Source organism: Hevea brasiliensis, chromosome 17, assembly GCF_030052815.1.
Source record: "Hevea brasiliensis isolate MT/VB/25A 57/8 chromosome 17, ASM3005281v1, whole genome shotgun sequence".
In the NCBI taxonomy this organism is placed as follows: domain Eukaryota; kingdom Viridiplantae; phylum Streptophyta; class Magnoliopsida; order Malpighiales; family Euphorbiaceae; genus Hevea; species Hevea brasiliensis.
Window position 1 is genome coordinate 10,783,344 of NC_079509.1, and position 19,038 is coordinate 10,802,381.

Sequence of the window (19,038 nt, forward strand, 5' to 3'; positions counted from 1 at the left end):
ATAAATATATACATTTTTTTATATTTTAATTTCATGATAAATTATATTTAAATAAAAAAATTTCAATATTTATTATATTAAAAATAAATTATTCATATTAAAGAATTTAAGAAGAAAATTTATTTTATTTTGAGTTATAGAATGTAAACTATATTAATTATTTATTAAATAAATAAATTATATTAATGAGATAAAAAGTAAACTCATTTTTCAACTTAAAACTTAAGAATGAATTGATGTAATTGTAAGAAAAGTCTTCTCATTATTTAAGAATTGATGACAAAATTATTAAGTTTAATTAATGGAAAATATATATGGCTGAGCTTTACTTGAGTGGTTGATGTCCTATTCAGAATAATAGAATAAGCAAGCACTAATCATGGCAAATGGGTGATAAAGAAATACAATTTAAGAGGCAAGACCCATATAAATTAATGGATTAGAGGTACCTAATTAAATAAATTTAATTAATAAGATTAAAGATTTGGTGCTAATTTCTGATGGGTTTTCTTTTTCCATCATAATTTCAAGAATTAATTAATAAGATGTTAACCCATCTTTGCTCCACTTCTTTTTGCACTAGTGATTATTAAAATTTTCTTGAAAGCTAAGAATACAAATATACAATCACTTGCCATGTGAAAGCCTAACCAATAAGGGAGAGAGGGATTGAATGGACCCAACTCTAGCTTTTCAAGCAATCTCAGTCTCCACAATTTTTGTTGGCATTACATTCCAATGCAATTTTCTTTTATTGAAATTCCCAAAAAAGACATTTTTGTATTTATTCCATTTGTATATTCTCTTCAATGATTCTTTTCTAATTACTCAACAATTTTCCAATTTTTGATTTCTTGTTTTTGTGTTCTTCTTGGCCCACTTTGAAAAGGGAAATTTGAGAATTAATGCTTGAATTGTAAGGTTTAAACAATCCATTAAAGAAAAATAAAGTATTCTTTGAGAATAAGTGAGATAAAAGAAGCCAAGCCATTCAACCCATATGGAGATATAAAACTAATACATGATGAAGCCAAGTTTCCTAATCTTGGCCAACTATATTAAATTACAAAATATGGAGATGGAAAGGACATAAAACCAAATGAAACCAAAGAAAGTCATTGCTCAAACAACTCCTCCAGTAGATTTTTTTTAGTTGACCTATCTATTCATCCAACATAACCAACCCTCTATGATCCTCTAACCTACCATTGAGCAGAAAGAAAGAGAGTGAGAGAGAGAGAGATTGAAGAAAACCCATTAAAAGAAAACTTGAGAATAAAAAGGAGACACCAAATACCTTGTACACTAGTCTCATACACAACCCATTAGTGCCAGTCTCCCCATCCTTCTTCCTCAATGGAAGATAACCGAAGAATTCCCATGGAAAAAGCTGGCAGGATCATCAGAAGATCTATCTATACTTTCCTTCAAAACTATCAATACTTCACCTCAATTGCAGCCCTCCTTGCCTTCCCTTTCTCAGTCTCAATTCTGCTCTCACAAGCAATAGTTCCGTCCTCAACATCTCTCTTGCCAACAATATACTATCGCTTGCAGAATCTCTTCCATGCCGCAGGATTCCCCCTCTCATCAGAATTCTTCACCATTCTGAATCTCAAGCTATCCCAAACAATCTCTTCATCCATCTTCACACTACCCTTCACCCTCACTTTCTTTCTTTTCGCTAAAGCATCTATAATTCAAGCTCTTAATCACCACAAACCATCTTCGCCACCTTCTTTCTTTTCTTTTATTTCTATTTTCAATCCTCTCCTCCTCACCTATATCTGCAACTCCATCTTGATCATCTCCGCGAATGCAACTGCCTTCTGTCTTTTATTCCTTTCTTTCAACTTTCTTGAAGGATTTGGCTTCTATTCGCGCAACAACGTTCTCCTCCTCTCAGCTGCTGGAGTAGTTCTTTATTCTGTTCTTCTTGCCAATGCTCTCATAATAAGCAACTTGTCGTTGGTTTTATCCGGCACAGAAAGATCTAGCGGATACCTGGCGCTTCTCAAGGCCTGTGTGATGATTCGTGGAAGGACTTCAACAGCACTGTCGCTTGCCCTGCCTGTCAATTTAGCCCTGGCTGGAATTGAAGCTTTGTTCCAATACCGAATCGTGAGAGCTTCTCATAGAGGCCAAACACCTTCTTCTTTGATGGCTCTGGAAGGGATGTTAATCGCATACTTGTATTCAATCTTTCTTGTTCTTGATACCATTGCTACTTGCATCTTCTTCAAAAGCTGCAAGACAAGTTCTTGCATAGATCAAGAAGGCAAGTGCGCTTACAAGATTGAAATTGCAGACGAAGATAATGTTGGTTATGTAAGCTTAAAGGTCTCGCAAGAGCTTCCATAAAGCCGGGGGGGATACACGAGGACAGGATCAAGTATTTCTTATTTTCTTGATTTTTATAGAAAGATTCATAGAAAGTAGCTTTTCAATCGCTTCAGGGAAAACCAGGCTAGGGAAAATAAAGACCCACAAGTGAGATAAACTCATCACCAAGAAGCACAAAGGCAAAGGGGAAAAACACACAATTTGTCCAATTCTCCAATTCTTTTTTTCCCCCTCAAGATGTTCATTTGTAGATTGGAAAGTGTTACAATGTGAATTAAGGAAATTTTTTTTTAATGTAAATATAATAACATACAACAATGAAGTTCATGCTTAGTGATAATGCAGTAATTTTCAGGATTGAAAAGCCTTAAATTCGAAGTTCTAATAGAAGTTAATTATAAATAAATAAATCAGTAGTTTATAGCTTTAGAGTTAATGCCAATTTTCAGAGGGAAGGGGTTAAAATTTTAAAATTCAACTTCTTTCTTCATTTTAACAAAATTTCCAAAAAAAATACCCAACAGGGGAAGAGGACAAAACTAACATTTGCAGATGTTAGTAAGAGAGAGAGAGAGAGAGAGAGAGAGAGAAATGAAAGGCAATCATCTGCTGGTAGAAACCAAGAATAGAAGTAACGTAATATATAAGCAAGTAGGTGAAGAAATAGGGTTATGATTATGGCTCGCACTAACAATGGGCTAGAGGACATAATGACGAATCAAGCGAACAGTTAAAAAAAAAAAAAAGGCACTGGTAAACATGTTCCTTCTTCAAAATGCCATCATTGATTGTCCATTTTCCTGTTTTTTCATTTACATATAAACAGAACCTTCCACGTCCCAAATTCCCAATTGATAGGCAAAGAAGAGTTTGGAAACTATCAACTATGGAAGAATCGCATGTAATTATATTTAACTTTGAGAAGGCGTTTTTCACCACTAAAATGCTTTAGAGATTCTCGCTAAGATTTTTTTTTTTTTTTTTTAAGTTTTAAATTTGCTAGAATTTAAATGGAAGGTTGCTTAATTACAATGAAATTACTCTCCATTGTAAAACTTATCCTATAAACAAATAAAATTATTATTTTATTATGAAGCTTATTACATAATAATGAACAAATAAAGGAATTTTCTATGGTTCATAATCATCTCAATTTTAGATTGCACCAAAGTTTTATAAAGTGGGAAAAAAATCACGAAACTGAACACATCACATCAAACTCAATAATAATCTTTAATCCAAAAAAAAAATATATGAATTACTACGTCCCCTTAACTGCATGAGAGACGTAGGTCGAGAGTTGAGCCATCTTCACCTCTTACCCCTAGAGAAAAAAGGGAGTCAACTTCCTTGATGTGGATATACAGATATTTAATGCCATACACAAAGATTTTAACAGTAATGTAATATATTATTTAGTTTTAATTTTACAATTTGAGTCGATTAAGTTGAAATGGTAGAAGAAGCATATTTGAATGCTTCAAATTTTTTTTCTTTTTTTTTTTTTCATGATTCATATATACAATATAAAATCTTAAGATTTATATATACTTTATTGCAATTGTTCATTATTCAGCTAGTAAAAGAAAAAAAAAATAATGAAGAAAGAAACTGATGATCACAGACAAAAATAGAAATATAAATAACAGAAGAAGATTAAAGAAACAAGAAATTTTCATTCTGCAACTTATATTTCGATGTTATAATACAATTACACTAAAAGCAACACCTCTTCTAATTGCTCTATCTTAACCTGAACACCTATACAACATATTTCAGGATGGGTTAGCTCAAATTTTCAATTAGAAACAAAACTAAGACATTAAAAAAAAAAAAAAAGAAAGAAAAACAGCGCCCTATGTGTTACGAGAAAAGAATTGAATCTAATGTTAGGGAGGGGTTAGAGCTTTGTACATGGTCTCATGGTACAGAGCTGCTTTGTGCTTTAGATTACTCGAGGCATCTGCTCTGCTCTGGTGCTGCCAAACCAAACGACAAAATCATACAGAATTTCTTGAAGAACAAATGCCAAGGGCCATATCATCTCCTCAAATATATTCTGCACTGTACGATTCACTACGCCGACATATTTAACCACTCTATTTTGCAAAAACATGATCCGTGTAAAATCTAATGTGTTGAACTCATCATCTGATTGAATGAACCTTTTGCATGCTTTAAGCTCCACAAGCCTCAAGGAATAGCCTTTTCACCTTTGCCTATTTCACCTTGTGAGGCTTATTTCACTCTGTAATGGAGAAGTTGGAGCTGAGGTCCTCAGCAGCAATTTTTGCCGTCACTGACTAAAAAAACAATGCGGCACAAAGTCCGCTGTGTGGCAGGGAGCTCACACTGCCATGTAGGGGAAGCAACATATCAATTCACAACTATGTGTCACTCTTTTTTGTAAGATTTATTCCCTTTGCCTTCTCCATTTCAGCTTCCTTCTCAGCTTTCTTCTTTTCCAATTCAGCCTGTTTCAAATTTTCTTCATGTGCTTTGCGGAACAACCTCACAAAATTTAATAGAGTTGCGGTAACTGCATTGATCATTATGGCATTAAGGACCAAGCAAATTAAGATTCTCATTTTCACCAACATAAATGACAAACCAAGATCAAACTTGGATAACTTTAGAGAATTACAAATCCTTGTTCCCTTTTATCCCTTGTCCTTTTCTTCTGTTAATGTTCTCATTACATAGTTCTTTCAATATAATTACAGAAATCTATCTCGAAGGAACAAGGAACTATTTTCAAAATTAAATTACATCATAATGCTCATACACTTTCCTCATATTTTTTGCCATCTAAATCATCCTTTCACCATTCCACATTGGATAATTGACCCAAATTTCATGAGCTACATACCACCTCATGTGGCCTCAAAATATAGAGTATCTTTAAGAAACATTTACCATGGTACACACACTAATATAGGCAATGCTTAAAACTCTAATAATTACTTCTATAGACTGAATGGAAATAAAATAGAAATGTAAATGTGTAATATACGTAACTTACCTTGCTCAAATGGGCAACGAGCAGGATCCTCACCAAAATAAAGTGCAAGTGCATCTGCGTTTCTACCCTATTCGCCACAGCATAATGATGGATGAGATCATAATAAAACATTAGATGTTATTACACAATTTTTAAAAGTAACAGTACGAGATTACCACAACAGAATATAGATTTGTCACAGATGCCACCTCTGTCTCAGCAACAGAAATGAATTCTTTCAAAGTCTAAAATTGGTAGAAAAACATGTCAGTGCATAACGATGATAACATGCAAGAAAATCTGCAGAAAATAAAATTCAAATTATGTAATTTCTCCTTCTGACGTATTAGATGACATTCTCAAAGGAGATCCTGTAAGTAAGTAAGATAGTTCACAATCATAACATTTTATAGCACCAAATTTTCTTAATTAATTAATCATATTTAAATTTGAAGTTTTGTCACCTGCAGATGTCAGCTAGATGCATTTAGAGACAGATATTTCTTCTGCAATCTAATTAATCCCATTCTCTATCCTCCTAAAAAACTATTTATACAAAACAAAATTAAAAATAAGGCAGCAAAATAAATGACAGTAGATCATCTAGGCATTTTAACATGCTCTCGCTCAAAGCAGAAATCCTGTCGTTGCAAAAGAATACAGCTGTGTCAATTGACTATCAGGAAGAAAAGAAGAGCAAATATCATAAGTAAGAAACCCACACTAACCAAACCACCAAATCAATACATAATCACACAAAATATATATATATATGATAACCAAACTCCAATCAACAATCTTAATGTGGCAAGATACACCAGATATCATGAAATCAATCTAACAAAAAGTTGGAAGACAGAAATAAAACAATACCTTATGGAAAACTTCAGATACAGGACCATCATTCTCTGATGCCAACAGCTCCTGTTTCACCTTTTCTATTCCTTTGATTATAGCTTGCATTTCTTCTGCTAAAGACTTCAATTGTATCTGCAATAAACCAAGATCCAATCTAAGCACATTCTAAAAAAGTGTTTAACTGTTAACAATTAAAGACAATTAGAACCTTAGATGCAGCTTCAAGGCTAACAAGGTCCAGGTGAAAATCTAGAAGCGCGGGTGACTTGGCTGCAAGTACCTGGGAGTGATCATGAATTTGCAATTGCCCTTTAATGTTTGAACTTCAGAATAGCAAAACATATCAGCAGCAAGCAACTAGAGGATGGAAGTAAAAAACAAGTTGAGAAAGCATTAATAGCCCTTTAAAGTTTCTCAATCGTGACACTGAGGCAGTGAGTTAGAACAGAGAAGCATTCACTTTACTTTTCTGGGAGTTGAGCCATAATCCTACAGTAAAGATATCAGCGTACAACATAAATATGAATAATATTTTCAAAAAGCAGAAATTGCAGACCTCCATGTTATTAACTGTGATTAAACTCACAGGATTTCAAGTGTTTAGAGGGCCGGCACAGCTAAAATTAGAATGGTGCATTCAAGATCAATTGTAGAAGCAGAAAGGAATGGTCCTGACGGAGCTTGAGAAGATGCATCTTGATGCCATTATGATTGCAACGAAGAATAAATTTTTTATTGACAATAAGCATCCTCAGCACAACCCTGAAGGCTGAAGCTTCAAAGAAATGTTCTATACAAATGGCATGCTGAAGTGATTTGGACCATTCTAATAACTCACGTTTTGCATTAAGAAAACTAAAGTTCAATAATTCAGGGGGAGGAGTTTCTGAAATACATCTCCTTCAATCCAGTAATGATAAAACTAATTTACCTAAGTAGATTTTCCAGCATCAACCAAATATATTTTCAAAAATCAAATTGTCACCAAATACATACATTCCCAGTCCCAGATATAAAACTCAGAAATGCAAAAATCATTTTTCTTCCCCCAACTATCCTTGATTTACAAACAATAGCAGGCACAAATCTTTAATTCGCCATATCAACCAAATCAGGAATAAGCAAACCAACAATAAGTAAGAAAACAAGCGTTCAAAAGCCTTTAATAAACAAATAAATACACTAAACATACCTTGCAAAGGTAATGCATAAGTGTCATCTTGCTGTTAGAGGCACGTGTGTCAGTAAGTTTTAAAAGACTGTCCAACTTGAAACCAATTGCTGAACCTGTACCAATCAGAAGCATTTGATGCTTCATATCAATTTCATAGTAATCATGGAACAAATTCTTTTTATTTCACTCATGAAAAATTCAACAAAAATTTTTATCACCAGAAGGCAGGATACTAGTAAATTGCAAGAAGTGTAAGGAGGTTACACAAAAAAAATTAAAGGCTTAGTGGTAAAAAAAATCCAAACCTTTTCAATTTTTTGCAATTATGTCCAATCTTTTAATTTTAACAAATTTGACTAATTTAAAATGGTCAGCTGCAATTATAGCCTGCAGTCATAATTGGTTCTAAATCAGCTTGTATAGCATAATTTTGACCATTGATCTCCCTCTCAATCAAATGCCATGTCCGTTGATTTAGAACCAATTTTGATTGTAGGCTACAATTACAATTAACTTTTATAATTAGGCTAAATTGCCAAAATTAAAAGATTGACATGCTTGAAAAAGTCAAAAAGGTTTGGATTTATTTCAACATTAGGCCAAAATTAAAAAAAATAGCAAAGTAAATTAAAGAGCAGTATTTGTGAAACAAAGTACTAGAGCATGAGAGATTATTCTCCAAACACCAAATCAAACCTCTAGTCTCAAACAAGAAACCATAACCACTTTCAAGCTATGAAGTGAAAGCAACGAGACACATGTAGCAAGTCAAGGGCATGCATTGAAAGATGAAACAGTGGTACCCCATGAATTCAAAGAATGCCTGATCCCGCATTAAAAATAAAATAAAATAAAGAAATTTTCATATGTTGCACAATCTACCACCCAAAAGTAGGAACCAGTGCCCATACAATAGAAAACAAATAAATCAAGAGAACTCGGTGGACACTTTCAAGTTTTAAAGATGACAGTGCTTAGAATTCAGTAAATTGATGCAAAAGTATATAAACCAACAAACTGAGTTCTGGCTTAAAAAGTAAATAATAATGACTCACCCCTTGCAGTTCCTTGGTTCAATGTATTCCCTAAATAAAGAATCTTCTTCATAATTTCCTTCAACTTGAGGGAATTCCGAACCTAATTAACAAATAATAAGGCACCTGGTTCAAAAGAAAAGCAACAATCTGCATAAGAAGGGCTCATTGTCATTTGTGGCATACCTCGTCACAAGCAGAGTTTACTGTGTTTAAGCTCTTTTTAAATTCTGTTATCTGAGAAGGAGGCCATGAATAAGACAATTGTGGCACCAATAATTAAAGGGGAATAATAATTTGAGAGAACTATTAATTTATCAAAACTAGAGTAACAATGCAGATACCGCCAAACCTGAGAGCCGAACTGAATCTTGAAAGAAAATACTCTCATTTTTGACTCAACACGAGGCACTTTCATCAGCTCCAGAAAATACTGCACATAAATATGTATAATAAATAACATCAAATACTTTGTTTCAAAATATCAAAGTTATTAAATAGACATGCACTCAAGTTATCCAACCCAATACGTCAACAAGCATGGCAAAGTTTCCAGAATCAAGTCAATGCCTTACAGGACAAACAAAACTGGAAAGAAATGCCACAAATTCTAAGACATAAGTCCATTATATCATGCAATATGGTCACCATGCACAAGATTGACATAAAAGGCACCTCTGTTCTAATAATTGAACCAACAACTGAAGAAATGTGATGAGATCAAATGTCACAACAACCCCATCTAATCCTTGCTCTGGCTTGGCCCTTAACTCCCTAATCCCTAGGTTTTCTATTACTCAGTAGATGATTATTGACAATCAAATAAATTGTTTGAGAATTAGTTTCTCTTTGCTCTTCTTGTTCTACATCAATTGCATTTCACTAAAGATGACTAATTAGAAATCTGGTTGATGAGAAAATTTTGCAGACCTGTTCACACTTTCCCAGGTTCTCCTTGTCACCAGTGTAGCCCTGTTATTGTAAAACCATTCATGATCAAACATCTAATATTGACCTTAAGAATTAATTGCTAACAAAATGTCAAACACTCTTGAATAACTAATGCAATGTGAAAGGGAATCCTTGTGTATTCAAAGCTTCACCTTGAGAAGTTCCATCTCCTCCTTAGTAGGGCAGAATTTGATAAGATTTTCCACTTGATCAGCATCTAATATTGATTCATCCATTGCTAGAACTGCAGCCTGCAAGTAGGCACAAAACTATATTGATATATATAACCTTAAATTCAAAAAATAAATGAAGAAAAAGAAAAAGCTGTCAAACCAAATTGAACCAAAGAAGAACAGCAGACATCATGAAAAAATACATATCAATTGAAAACTAGTGACATAAAATTGGGAAGCCTTATATCTCAATTTTAAGATAGCTACCAAGTAAAATCTGTTGTGAGGGCAAACTATGCACAGTGAAGAAGAAGACAAGCACAGATGCAAATGAGGTAGCATTTTTTTCCTCACAGTTGAAAACTATAAATTGGAAAGTGTATTCCACTATTAGGCTAGACTAAATATTAAGGTGTCTTAATCAAATATGCATATCTATAAAATCCCACCCTGAGATATACTAGCTCCTGAAATCTCCCTATTGGGGTCTAATAAAAACCCAAAAGCAACAGCAAGTTTATCAAGTTCTAGTTCCACGTTAGAGCCAGTCACATTTTCCACTGTATATAAACTTACAATCCCCTGTACTAGATGAGGAAGAATATACTCCAAAGTTACAAACACGAAAGCTCTGATCCATTATAACAAATCCAAGAAAACAAAGCATAAGATCTTCCATTAAGTGCTTTAAAACAGAAATAACTTAAAGGTGGTTTTCCTCTCAGTTAAAGAAGACAATTTTCTTCAACACATATGATATGCTACTATCCCATCCATGCATTTTAAGACTCAAACATTCCATATCTCAAATAAATATCATGAATATGTCAACACAGCACACATACTAATAAGGAGGGGGGGAAAGCTCTGATCAATGCAAGAGCATTCATGATGTCTCTCTTACCATCATGTCAGGCAGTGGCATCTTAACTTTTGTGAGCATAATTTCAGTGTTGTTGGCCCTCCTCAGGTCAATCTACAATGCACAACGATATAATTAATTTGCAAAAATGGTGTGAGAAATTCATTTTCAAGTTATTAGAGAGTAAGAATCATCATCAACATAAATCTATCATAAAGGCCACATTTGAATTTTTTTTTTAAGGGAAAAAAATTTGCTTTGACAGAAAGCAGCGAGAAAACATGCCCATTTTCAATAGAATTTAAAAAAAAAAAAAAGAGGTGGATGAGAATATCTTCTACACAGACAATCTGTAATACCTATAATACGCAAGTAGATATAACAAAGCACATGGTTATATAACACTTACGATCTGCATAGAGATGGCACACATTCCATTGATATTTTATTATGCAAGTAGATATAACAAAGCACATGATTATATAACGCTTACAATCTGCAGAGAGATGGCACACATTCCATTGATTTTTATTTGCATGGTTAGACAACACAATGGCAATCGATAGTTAGCTTAATCCCAGTTGAAGTCACTACATGAATTTGTCTCCTACATTCTTCCGGCCCACATTGTCCATGAGATGTTTAAAGTCGAATCTTTTCCTACAAACTTCAGCCCAAGTACCCAACTCATTTTCATTATCCCCTCCAGTTTAGCACTTACAACTTAAAATTTACTACTTTTAATTCATTTGAATTGTTACCGTAATTGCAGTTAGAACTTAAAGATAATTTGATAAATAACAAATATAAATAGAGTGCTATCAGACACTGCTGTAATAGCGATAGTGCCACATTCAATCAAAAGAATAAAAATTTGAACATCTCATTCGACTACTCTTAAATATCATATTCTGGGAAAGAAACTATTCACATTGATTTCTTTAACTAAACTTCAATCCCGATGATGCTTACAGCAAACATGAACTTCAAAAGGCTTAAACTCACGTTTCCATGCTTTTCCCTTTTGTGTTGTCAACACATGTAATATGTCTGTATTATATATTCTGTGTGTCCCGCAATCAAACTAGGGTTTTATGGTGAAAATTAATCAAAAACCTAATTAATAATTAGACTTACTGTGTGGTTAATTCAATAAGAAAGCATAACTTAAAAACATGAATACCATTTCATAGCAGCCAAAATGGGATCGCAATCACCCTTAGAAACTTTACACACACACTGTATCAAACTTTTCATATGAGAATCTGTGCAAATAGACTTTTAAGTAACTGGTGAAAAAAGCATTCATACAGATATTCACTGCATTTAAAAACTAAATACCCTAATGAAACAAACAAATTCCAGAACCATTTGTCATAATAGCTTGGCAAGACATAATTGAACAGGCTAATCGAGTATTAGCTGTGCATGTCTAACAGAGTTGAATTAATTTGAGTCTCCTTCACAAGAAAACTGCAACTTAAAATTTCTCAATTACAGAAGTCAAGAAAAAGGGTGGTGAAAAAAGAATAAAAAATAGCAATGCCAATGAAAAATCCTTCACATAAAAATTATTCAAGTTGAAGTATTGGATAGTTTGAGTACCAGGTGAACTTTGTCAGTTTTTGATCCAGCAGATTTGCGTCTTCCTCCACCTTTGCCTCCTGAATCAGCAGGTTTGGGGACTGTTGCCGAGAAAAGGCTCTCTAGCTCTGACACGTCAAACTCTGGTGCACTACAGCATATGAATGCAAGATCAGCAATTAAAGGAAGAATAATACTAAACATAAACTGTTTAAAGTATATACCATAACTTTTTAGAGTCTGAAAGACATAATAATTCTAAAAGAAAATCAGTAAGTTACAATACATTTGGGGCTCCCCATGTCTTTGCAGCTCCTCCCACAAACTTCCTTGTAATGCCCTTGTTACCTTGCTCCAGTGAAGAGGCTTTAAGGATGATCTTCTAGGTGCTGTTCCAGCTGAACACATCCCTGAAGACCGTGAAACCCCACGCCCTCTTCCAGAAGCCAGGCCTCTTGTATCAGCTACAGCTCCTTTGCCACCTAATGGCGGAGGCGGAGGGGGTCCAAAACCTGGAGGTCCAGGTGGAGCAGGTGGGCCAGGAACACAGCCTCCAGGAGGAGGTGGGGGAGGTGGGCCTCTCCCTATGGAAGGTGGAGGAGGAGCTCCACGTCCAGGAGGAGGTGGCGGTGGTGGTGCTCCACGGCCTGGAGGTGGTGGGGTTCCATGCCCTGGAGGTGGAGGTGGAGGTGGGGCTCTGCGCCCTGGAGGAGGTGGTGGAGGTGGGGCTCCACGAAAGGGAGGAGGTGGTGGAGGAGGAACACCACTTATTGGAGGTGGTGGAGGAGCTCTACTTGAAGGAGGAGGAGGTGGTGAAGGTGGGGCTCTGCGCCCTGGAGGAGGTGGTGGAGGTGGGGCTCCACGAAAGGGAGGAGGTGGTGGAGGAGGAACACCACTTATTGGAGGTGGTGGAGGAGCTCTACTTGAAGGAGGAGGAGGTGGTGGAGGTGGGGCCCTACGCCCTAGAGGAGGAGGTGATGGAGGTGGGGCTCCACAAAAGGGGGGAGATGGTGGAGGAGGAATGGCACTTATTGGAAGAGATGGAGGTGGTGGTAGAGCTCCCCTTGTAGGAGGAGGTGGAGGTGGTGGTGGTGGTGGAGCTCCACACGAAGGAGATGGTGGTAGAGCTCCATGTGAAGGAGGAGGAGGAGGTGGTGGTGGTGGTGGTGGAGCTCCACGTGAAGGAGGAGGTGGTGGAGCTCCATATGCAAGTGGTGGTGGTGAAGGTGGAGACCCACCTGGCAGTGGAGGTGGCGGTGGAGGCAGTGGAGGTGGTGGTGGAGGCAGTGGTGGAGCTGGAACTCTACGTCCTGGTAATGGTGGTGGTGGTGGTGATGGTGGAGGTGAACCTCCACAAAGAGTAGGAGGAGGAGGAGAATATCCTTGATTGGGAGGAGGTGGTGGTGGTGGTGGTGGAGTAGTAGTTCCAACTCCACCAACCTTTAGAATTGTTGAAACAGTGACAGAATGAGGAGGAGGTGGTGGTGGAGGTGGAGTTGAAACACTCAAAGTTGAAACAGGGAGACTTGGACTATAACTAGACTTCCAAGGGGGTGGAGGAGGTGCAGGAGGTAACACCATCCCAATATTATGCCTATTAGATGGAGGGGGCGGGGGAGGGGGAGAGCGAGGGGGAGGGGGAGGAGGAGGAGGAGGGGGAGGGGGTGGAGGGAATGCATGGTGTGAAGCTATCTCCATATTCTGCCTAACAAATGAAGTGCAAGTAGGGGGAGGGGTGGGGGGTGGTGGAGGTGGAGGTGGAGGTGGAGGTGGAGGTGGAGCTTTAACTGGAGTCTCAGGTGAAAATGCATTGCTAGAATGAGGTGGAGGTGGAGGTGGAGGTGGGGTTGGGGGACGTGGAGGCACAACATTTGCTGGGCCAAAACGTGGTGATACAACTGGAAGGGAAGCAAGCTCGTTTGAAGCTAGATCTCCAGCAGCAGCAGTATCAGAAGAAGCCTTTACATGAGCATCCGCATTAGAATCCTTTGGGGAAGCACCAAAAGCAAGAGTAGGTGGTGCACTATTATATCTGGACGGTGGATGTGCTACATGCATTGAATTGGCAAAGGGGGCTTCATCAGGGGGAACCCAACGAGGTACAGTATTTGGCCTTCTTTGTTTCCCATTAGTTCCATGAGGCTCAAGTTGTTTGATTTTTTGTTTCACGACAGTTGAATCTGCAACAACAGGTATTGCATTCCTAGGTGAAGGTGGAACTAACTTCTCAGGTTTTTGTGTACCAACATCGACACTCAACTTTAGCTGTGGAAGTGTGGCTTCCAAAATTCTTTTATTATTGTTTTCTCCATTAGCTTTATTTTCCATCTCTTTGAAATCTTCACTAAAATCTTCATCCACTTCCTTTATTGCTTCGTTTCTCAATGTATCAACAGCAACAACGATTGAATCTACCTTGATATCCCCATCATCCACAGTTATGTCTTTCACTGCTTGAAGATCAGGGTCTACCTTCTCATCCATCTTGTATTTCACATCATCCACAGCTATGTCCTTCACTGGATCAACATTAAAATCCATCTTCCAACCCTCTTTGTGATTCCCATCATCAAATGTATCCGTGAAGACTTCTTTATGTTCTATGTCAACTGTCAAGTTGTCATAGTCTGTGTGAGTGTCATAATCCCCTTTTGCTTCTTGTGCATCTACCGCATTGCTGAATATCTCTTCGGCCTCAAAAAATTCCTCAGGCGAAGCAATTTCTGCCTCATTCCCATCTTCATTTGCTTTAACTGCAGTGAGATTAGGCACAATGGCATGACCATCCCCAAAAAGTACCTGATACAGATATGAGTATGCATTCAACTCTAACAGTTTCAAAGGAGACCTTTAATTGAAGAATAATGACGGCGTACCTCTGCCTTGAAGTCCTTTGCAAATTGGTCCTTGGCATCCCACAAAGTGTCAATTTCATCACGACAGAGCATCAAAACATTTGCCCTAACAAATGCTGTATGAAACATAACTCTAAAAATCATCTCCTCGCGAACAAGATCTTCTTCCAAATGGATGCATTCAAGAACAACATCCCCTTGAACACGGCATCGGACGTCTATTTTCACCAGCATACACTCTTCCTACAATTGAAACTTGTAAGAATAACTAATAATGTAACCAACTCATCAGGCATTTTCAATAATAAAACTTGGTATTAGCATTACCTGTAGGTAATGCCTAACATGTTTTTTTGTCTTTGAAGTCGAGAACAGAAGCTTAGAAGTTCTGTTGGCTGGCTTTGAAGGATCCTGACCATAAACTCGTACAACTGGCCTGCAGCCCTTTCCCCCCTCATACAATGGAAGAGCCCTGAGCATCAGGCAATCCAACACCAAGGGCGTATCAGATGGAGGCCAATCGGAACCAAAATTTCTTCTAGAAATGTACTGAAGATATCTTAGTTGGGAAGGTTGTGGATTTAAAGGAGATAAAAGGTGTAGAAGTTCTTTGGGAGCTTGCTTGTAGATCATTTCAAGAGTCTTCTGCTCCCCGTTATACTGTTTCCGATATAACAAAAGACCTGCGAGCATGAACGCAAGCACAGGCCATCCTCCTCTTTCGCAATGCATTAACAACACATTTTGCTGCCCCTCCAAGGACAACCAGCTTTCGCTAGATCGAAGGAAGTGGTGGATCATCTCCAGCGGAAGCATAGGACATCCTTCATATTGACGAGGATAATCCATGACTGTCATATCGTATTGAGATAATACGTCTGATATTTGGCTCCGCTTATCCCCTTCTCTAAAATTAAACACCATGAAGGAAGCATCAGGAAAATGGTCCTGCAATTGTGCCACAATGCCACCCAAGTACACTTTGTACTCATCTTCTTCCAACACATCAGTGGAGAAGCAACAATCAAACACTACAAAAGAATAGAAAGAAAGAGGAAATGAGGCAACCAGCGGTCATAAAGAAAGGGAGCATCGCCATGAATACAGGAAGTTCAGTCTCTTAATATATGCAGTATAATCAATTCGCTACAAAGTTAATTCATTAGTCATAAAATAAAATTGTAAAAATTAAATTCAGTTATTGAACTGGGTAACCTGACAAGTGACAACTCCACCTAAGCTTAAATTTCCAAACCTTGACTACCAAAGAATGAGAGGAAGTGGCCGCAGCAGGCACAAGAAATGAAGAATGCTAAAGCCTATCAAAATTTTGTTCCATTTACATAAAACAAAATGTGAATACAGATAACCAAAAGGAAAGTGCTGCATTGTTTGAAAATGAATGGCAGACTTCAATAATTGAGCTTCTAAAAGGTAAATTCGCAAAGGAATTCTAAAACCTAATTGAGCTCCGGAAGCAATCATGTAACTTGGAAAATAAAATTGCAAGCAAAAATTGGTCACAATGAGACAAAACCGCATTCTGCACAGAATCCAAGAGAATTTCCGAAAATCAATATTCCTCCAGGGAAAAAAAAAAAAGGGAAATAAGCAAAATGCAAATGGTACCATAAACTCTCTCGGAGATTTCAAGAAGCCGATCCGGCGGCTTCCGGTAAAAGAAGCGTCTGAACAGCGCCATCTGATGGCGCTGTTTCTCCCCCGATCGGATCCAAACCGTTGATTTATAATACAAGCAAAGAGATCCCAATTGACGTCAAAATCAGAGCAGATCCCAAAATTCTCCAACGCAACCAACCGTTACCTCAAAATGCGCCAAAATTCACCGATTATCCCCACAACATTCAGAAATGAGAAAACTTATAGAGGAAAAACTGGTCACGAATTGAAGAATGAGGCACAATGAGCACGAAACTTCCCAAAAAAAATAAAGTCTCCGGCCAAAATCGAGGTAGAAAAATCAGCTAAAAGACAGGCGCTATTACATTATGATGGAATGTGATGAAGAGAAATTAGATAATTTAGAGAGAGAGGAAGAGAAGTGAATGTGTGCAGAAGAAGTGACAGTAGAGAGAGGGGATCAAGGTGAAAATGATGATAACATTTTTTGGAAGAGAATTTTCAGAAATTTGCTTATTAAAAATTAAATTAGGATCAAGCAAAATCACATGGAGAGAGAGAGAGAGAGAGAGAGAGAGAGGGAAAAGGAAAAGAGAAACTCAGTGGACTGAAAAGGAGAATACTTCTCTAAATACCCCTAAATTTTTGGTTTTGGTTGGCTTCATTAATCTTTCCCTCGCACCTGCATATTAGTGTCGTGTGGATTCTACGTGGCTCGACAAGTGGCAATTATTACACACGTCCATACATAGAGGAAGAGGTGCGTGTCGTGTTTATTTTATTTTACTTTTACTTTTCATATTAAATAAATTAAAATAACGTAGAGATAATTAATTTAATTAAAATAAATTATTATTTATACTCAACAATATCCCTAAACAATTTATGTTGTTCACAAATTTTTTTTTAAATAGGTTACTGTGTATTTCTCTAATAGTTATGATATTCATAGCCTTGCGTGTGACAATAATACTATGATATAACTCTAGTTGTAATAATATAATTATGCCATAAATTTATATCATTATAATTATTAAGTAGATAATAGTATTAAAAATATTTTTTATCTTTTAAATTTAATATTAATTTAATATTATATATTTATATGCATACATGAGTATTTAAGTTTTATATGATAACTAAGAAAGTAATTAAATAATTTTATTTTTATAAAAATATATTAATGATATTTTTAGTGTTGAAATAGGTTTATATATACAAGTTAGAAAATCTAAATCATGATGGGTATGCAAATTCCAATTGGAAATTTCCTTGACAAAACTAATTAGATCATAATAATTGATAAATTAAATAAATTATAAAATAAGTTATAATTTATAAATAATGACATTGCCATGTTTATTCCCATTCATGGGATTTTTTTTTTTTTTTGGGGTCATATTATGCCATAGTGATGAGTTCCCTTTTACCTAATTAATGGATAGTATGCATATGAGTTCCTAATCTTTGCCTTGCATGTGAAATAATTGTATGATATGAGTGAGAAAATGCCCATTAAGATATGAAAAAATTTTGAAATAAAATTTTTATTTTTACACAAACATTACTATTTAAATAAGTTGGAACTAAGCGCTTATGGACATTGCTTTAATTAATAGTAATAATTACTAACATGCTATGTTTTAGGCAAGACAAGATTGCAATTATTTACATTCTCAATTTAAAAAAAAAAAAAAGAATTGTAATAAACTAATTCTAAACTAAGCTGAAGGCTTGTTTTTCCATATTTAATCAAAAAATATCAAGTAACCATCTCAATTAAATTTTAATTGCAATTAAATTTAAAACTAGTTGAATTTTATTTAGCAAAATGTTCATTTTAGTTCTTACTTATTGGAAAAAATCAATTTAGGCTATTTTTAATTCTTTATCTAATTTAGTCTAAAAATTTTAATTTAAAATTAATTTAGTTCAAAATTTAAAATTTATGAGTTAAATTTTTTTATTTAAATAAAAAATAAAAAGTTTAGTTTTTTTAAATTTTGAAACTGAATTTTTAATTTTTTTGATTTAAACTCAAAAATTAAAAAATTAATTTTTTATTTTTTAGTTAAATTAAATTTTTTAAATTAAATAAAATAAAAAATAAAAAAATAAATTAAATTAGACTGTCAAGTAGAATTGAGCTTTAGTCTAATTTTATTTTATTTGTTGAGATTCTTCTTCACTGGACACGTGTAGGGCCAACATGGCGTAACGTGTTTAGAAGACTCGTCGTTTAGTGTATCCTAAAATCACAAAAATCAGACACTCTCTAGGTTATTTTGCTCTGCAAGGATTATATCACAGTTCTTTATCTTCTCGAAACGTTTCGTTTATTTTTTATTTATTTAATTAATTTTTTTTTCTCTTTCTGATAAAATAATGATCGTGTTAAAGAAGTACCACTATGGTCTGTAGCTATACGCCTTAATAAGGCGTGTTTGGATCTAACGCATCTTGCTCCTGTGGTCTCATCTTTTCATCAATGTCACCACTGTTCCAGCGGCGGATCTATAAATTTGTTTTCTCAAATTAATTTATAAAAATTTATACATATTA

General features: G+C 35.7%; 2 protein-coding genes across 7 annotated transcripts; one reads left to right on the plus strand and one right to left on the minus strand.

Annotated features, from left to right (window-relative positions):
- Positions 1–1,052: 1,052 nt before the first annotated feature.
- LOC110635665 (uncharacterized) lies at positions 1,053–2,683 on the plus strand. The gene has a single exon (XM_021785091.2). The coding sequence runs from the start codon at positions 1,357–1,359 to the stop codon at positions 2,359–2,361; it is 1,005 nt and encodes a 334-aa protein (XP_021640783.2). The 5' UTR covers positions 1,053–1,356; the 3' UTR covers positions 2,362–2,683.
- Positions 2,684–3,999: 1,316 nt separating this feature from the next.
- On the minus strand, positions 4,000–17,124 carry LOC110635662 (formin-like protein 20). Of its 6 annotated transcripts, XM_058139718.1 has the most exons (18): positions 16,465–17,121; positions 15,163–15,866; positions 14,857–15,078; positions 12,823–14,779; positions 12,267–12,789; positions 12,002–12,131; positions 10,439–10,510; positions 9,514–9,612; positions 9,341–9,382; positions 8,763–8,843; positions 8,597–8,647; positions 8,432–8,513; positions 7,395–7,489; positions 6,411–6,482; positions 6,218–6,334; positions 5,521–5,589; positions 5,366–5,432; positions 4,000–4,882 (listed from the first exon to the last, which is right to left on the minus strand). In XM_058139718.1, the coding sequence occupies exons 1-18, from the start codon at positions 16,535–16,537 to the stop codon at positions 4,731–4,733; spliced, it is 4,608 nt and encodes a 1,535-aa protein (XP_057995701.1). In that variant the 5' UTR covers positions 16,538–17,121; the 3' UTR covers positions 4,000–4,730. The 6 variants fall into 6 exon arrangements, with proteins under 6 accessions (XP_057995701.1, XP_021640779.2, XP_057995703.1 ...); XM_021785087.2 differs by having other exon boundaries at positions 12,267–14,779; XM_058139721.1 differs by having other exon boundaries at positions 4,737–4,882; positions 5,366–5,427; positions 12,267–14,779; positions 16,465–17,123.
- Positions 17,125–19,038: the final 1,914 nt, after the last annotated feature.

Coding starts and splice junctions, on each gene's coding strand:
- LOC110635665 (XM_021785091.2), top strand. CDS start 1,357: ATGGAAGATAACCGAAGAATTCCCATGGAAAAAGCTGGCAGGATCATC.
- LOC110635662 (XM_021785087.2), bottom strand. CDS start 16,537: ATGGCGCTGTTCAGACGCTTCTTTTACCGGAAGCCGCCGGATCGGCTT. Junction 12,132..12,266: donor AGACATGGGGAGCCCCAAAT/GTATTGTAACTT, acceptor CATATGCTGTAG/TGCACCAGAGTTTGACGTGT. Junction 5,433..5,520: donor CAAATCTATATTCTGTTGTG/GTAATCTCGTAC, acceptor TGTGGCGAATAG/GGTAGAAACGCAGATGCACT.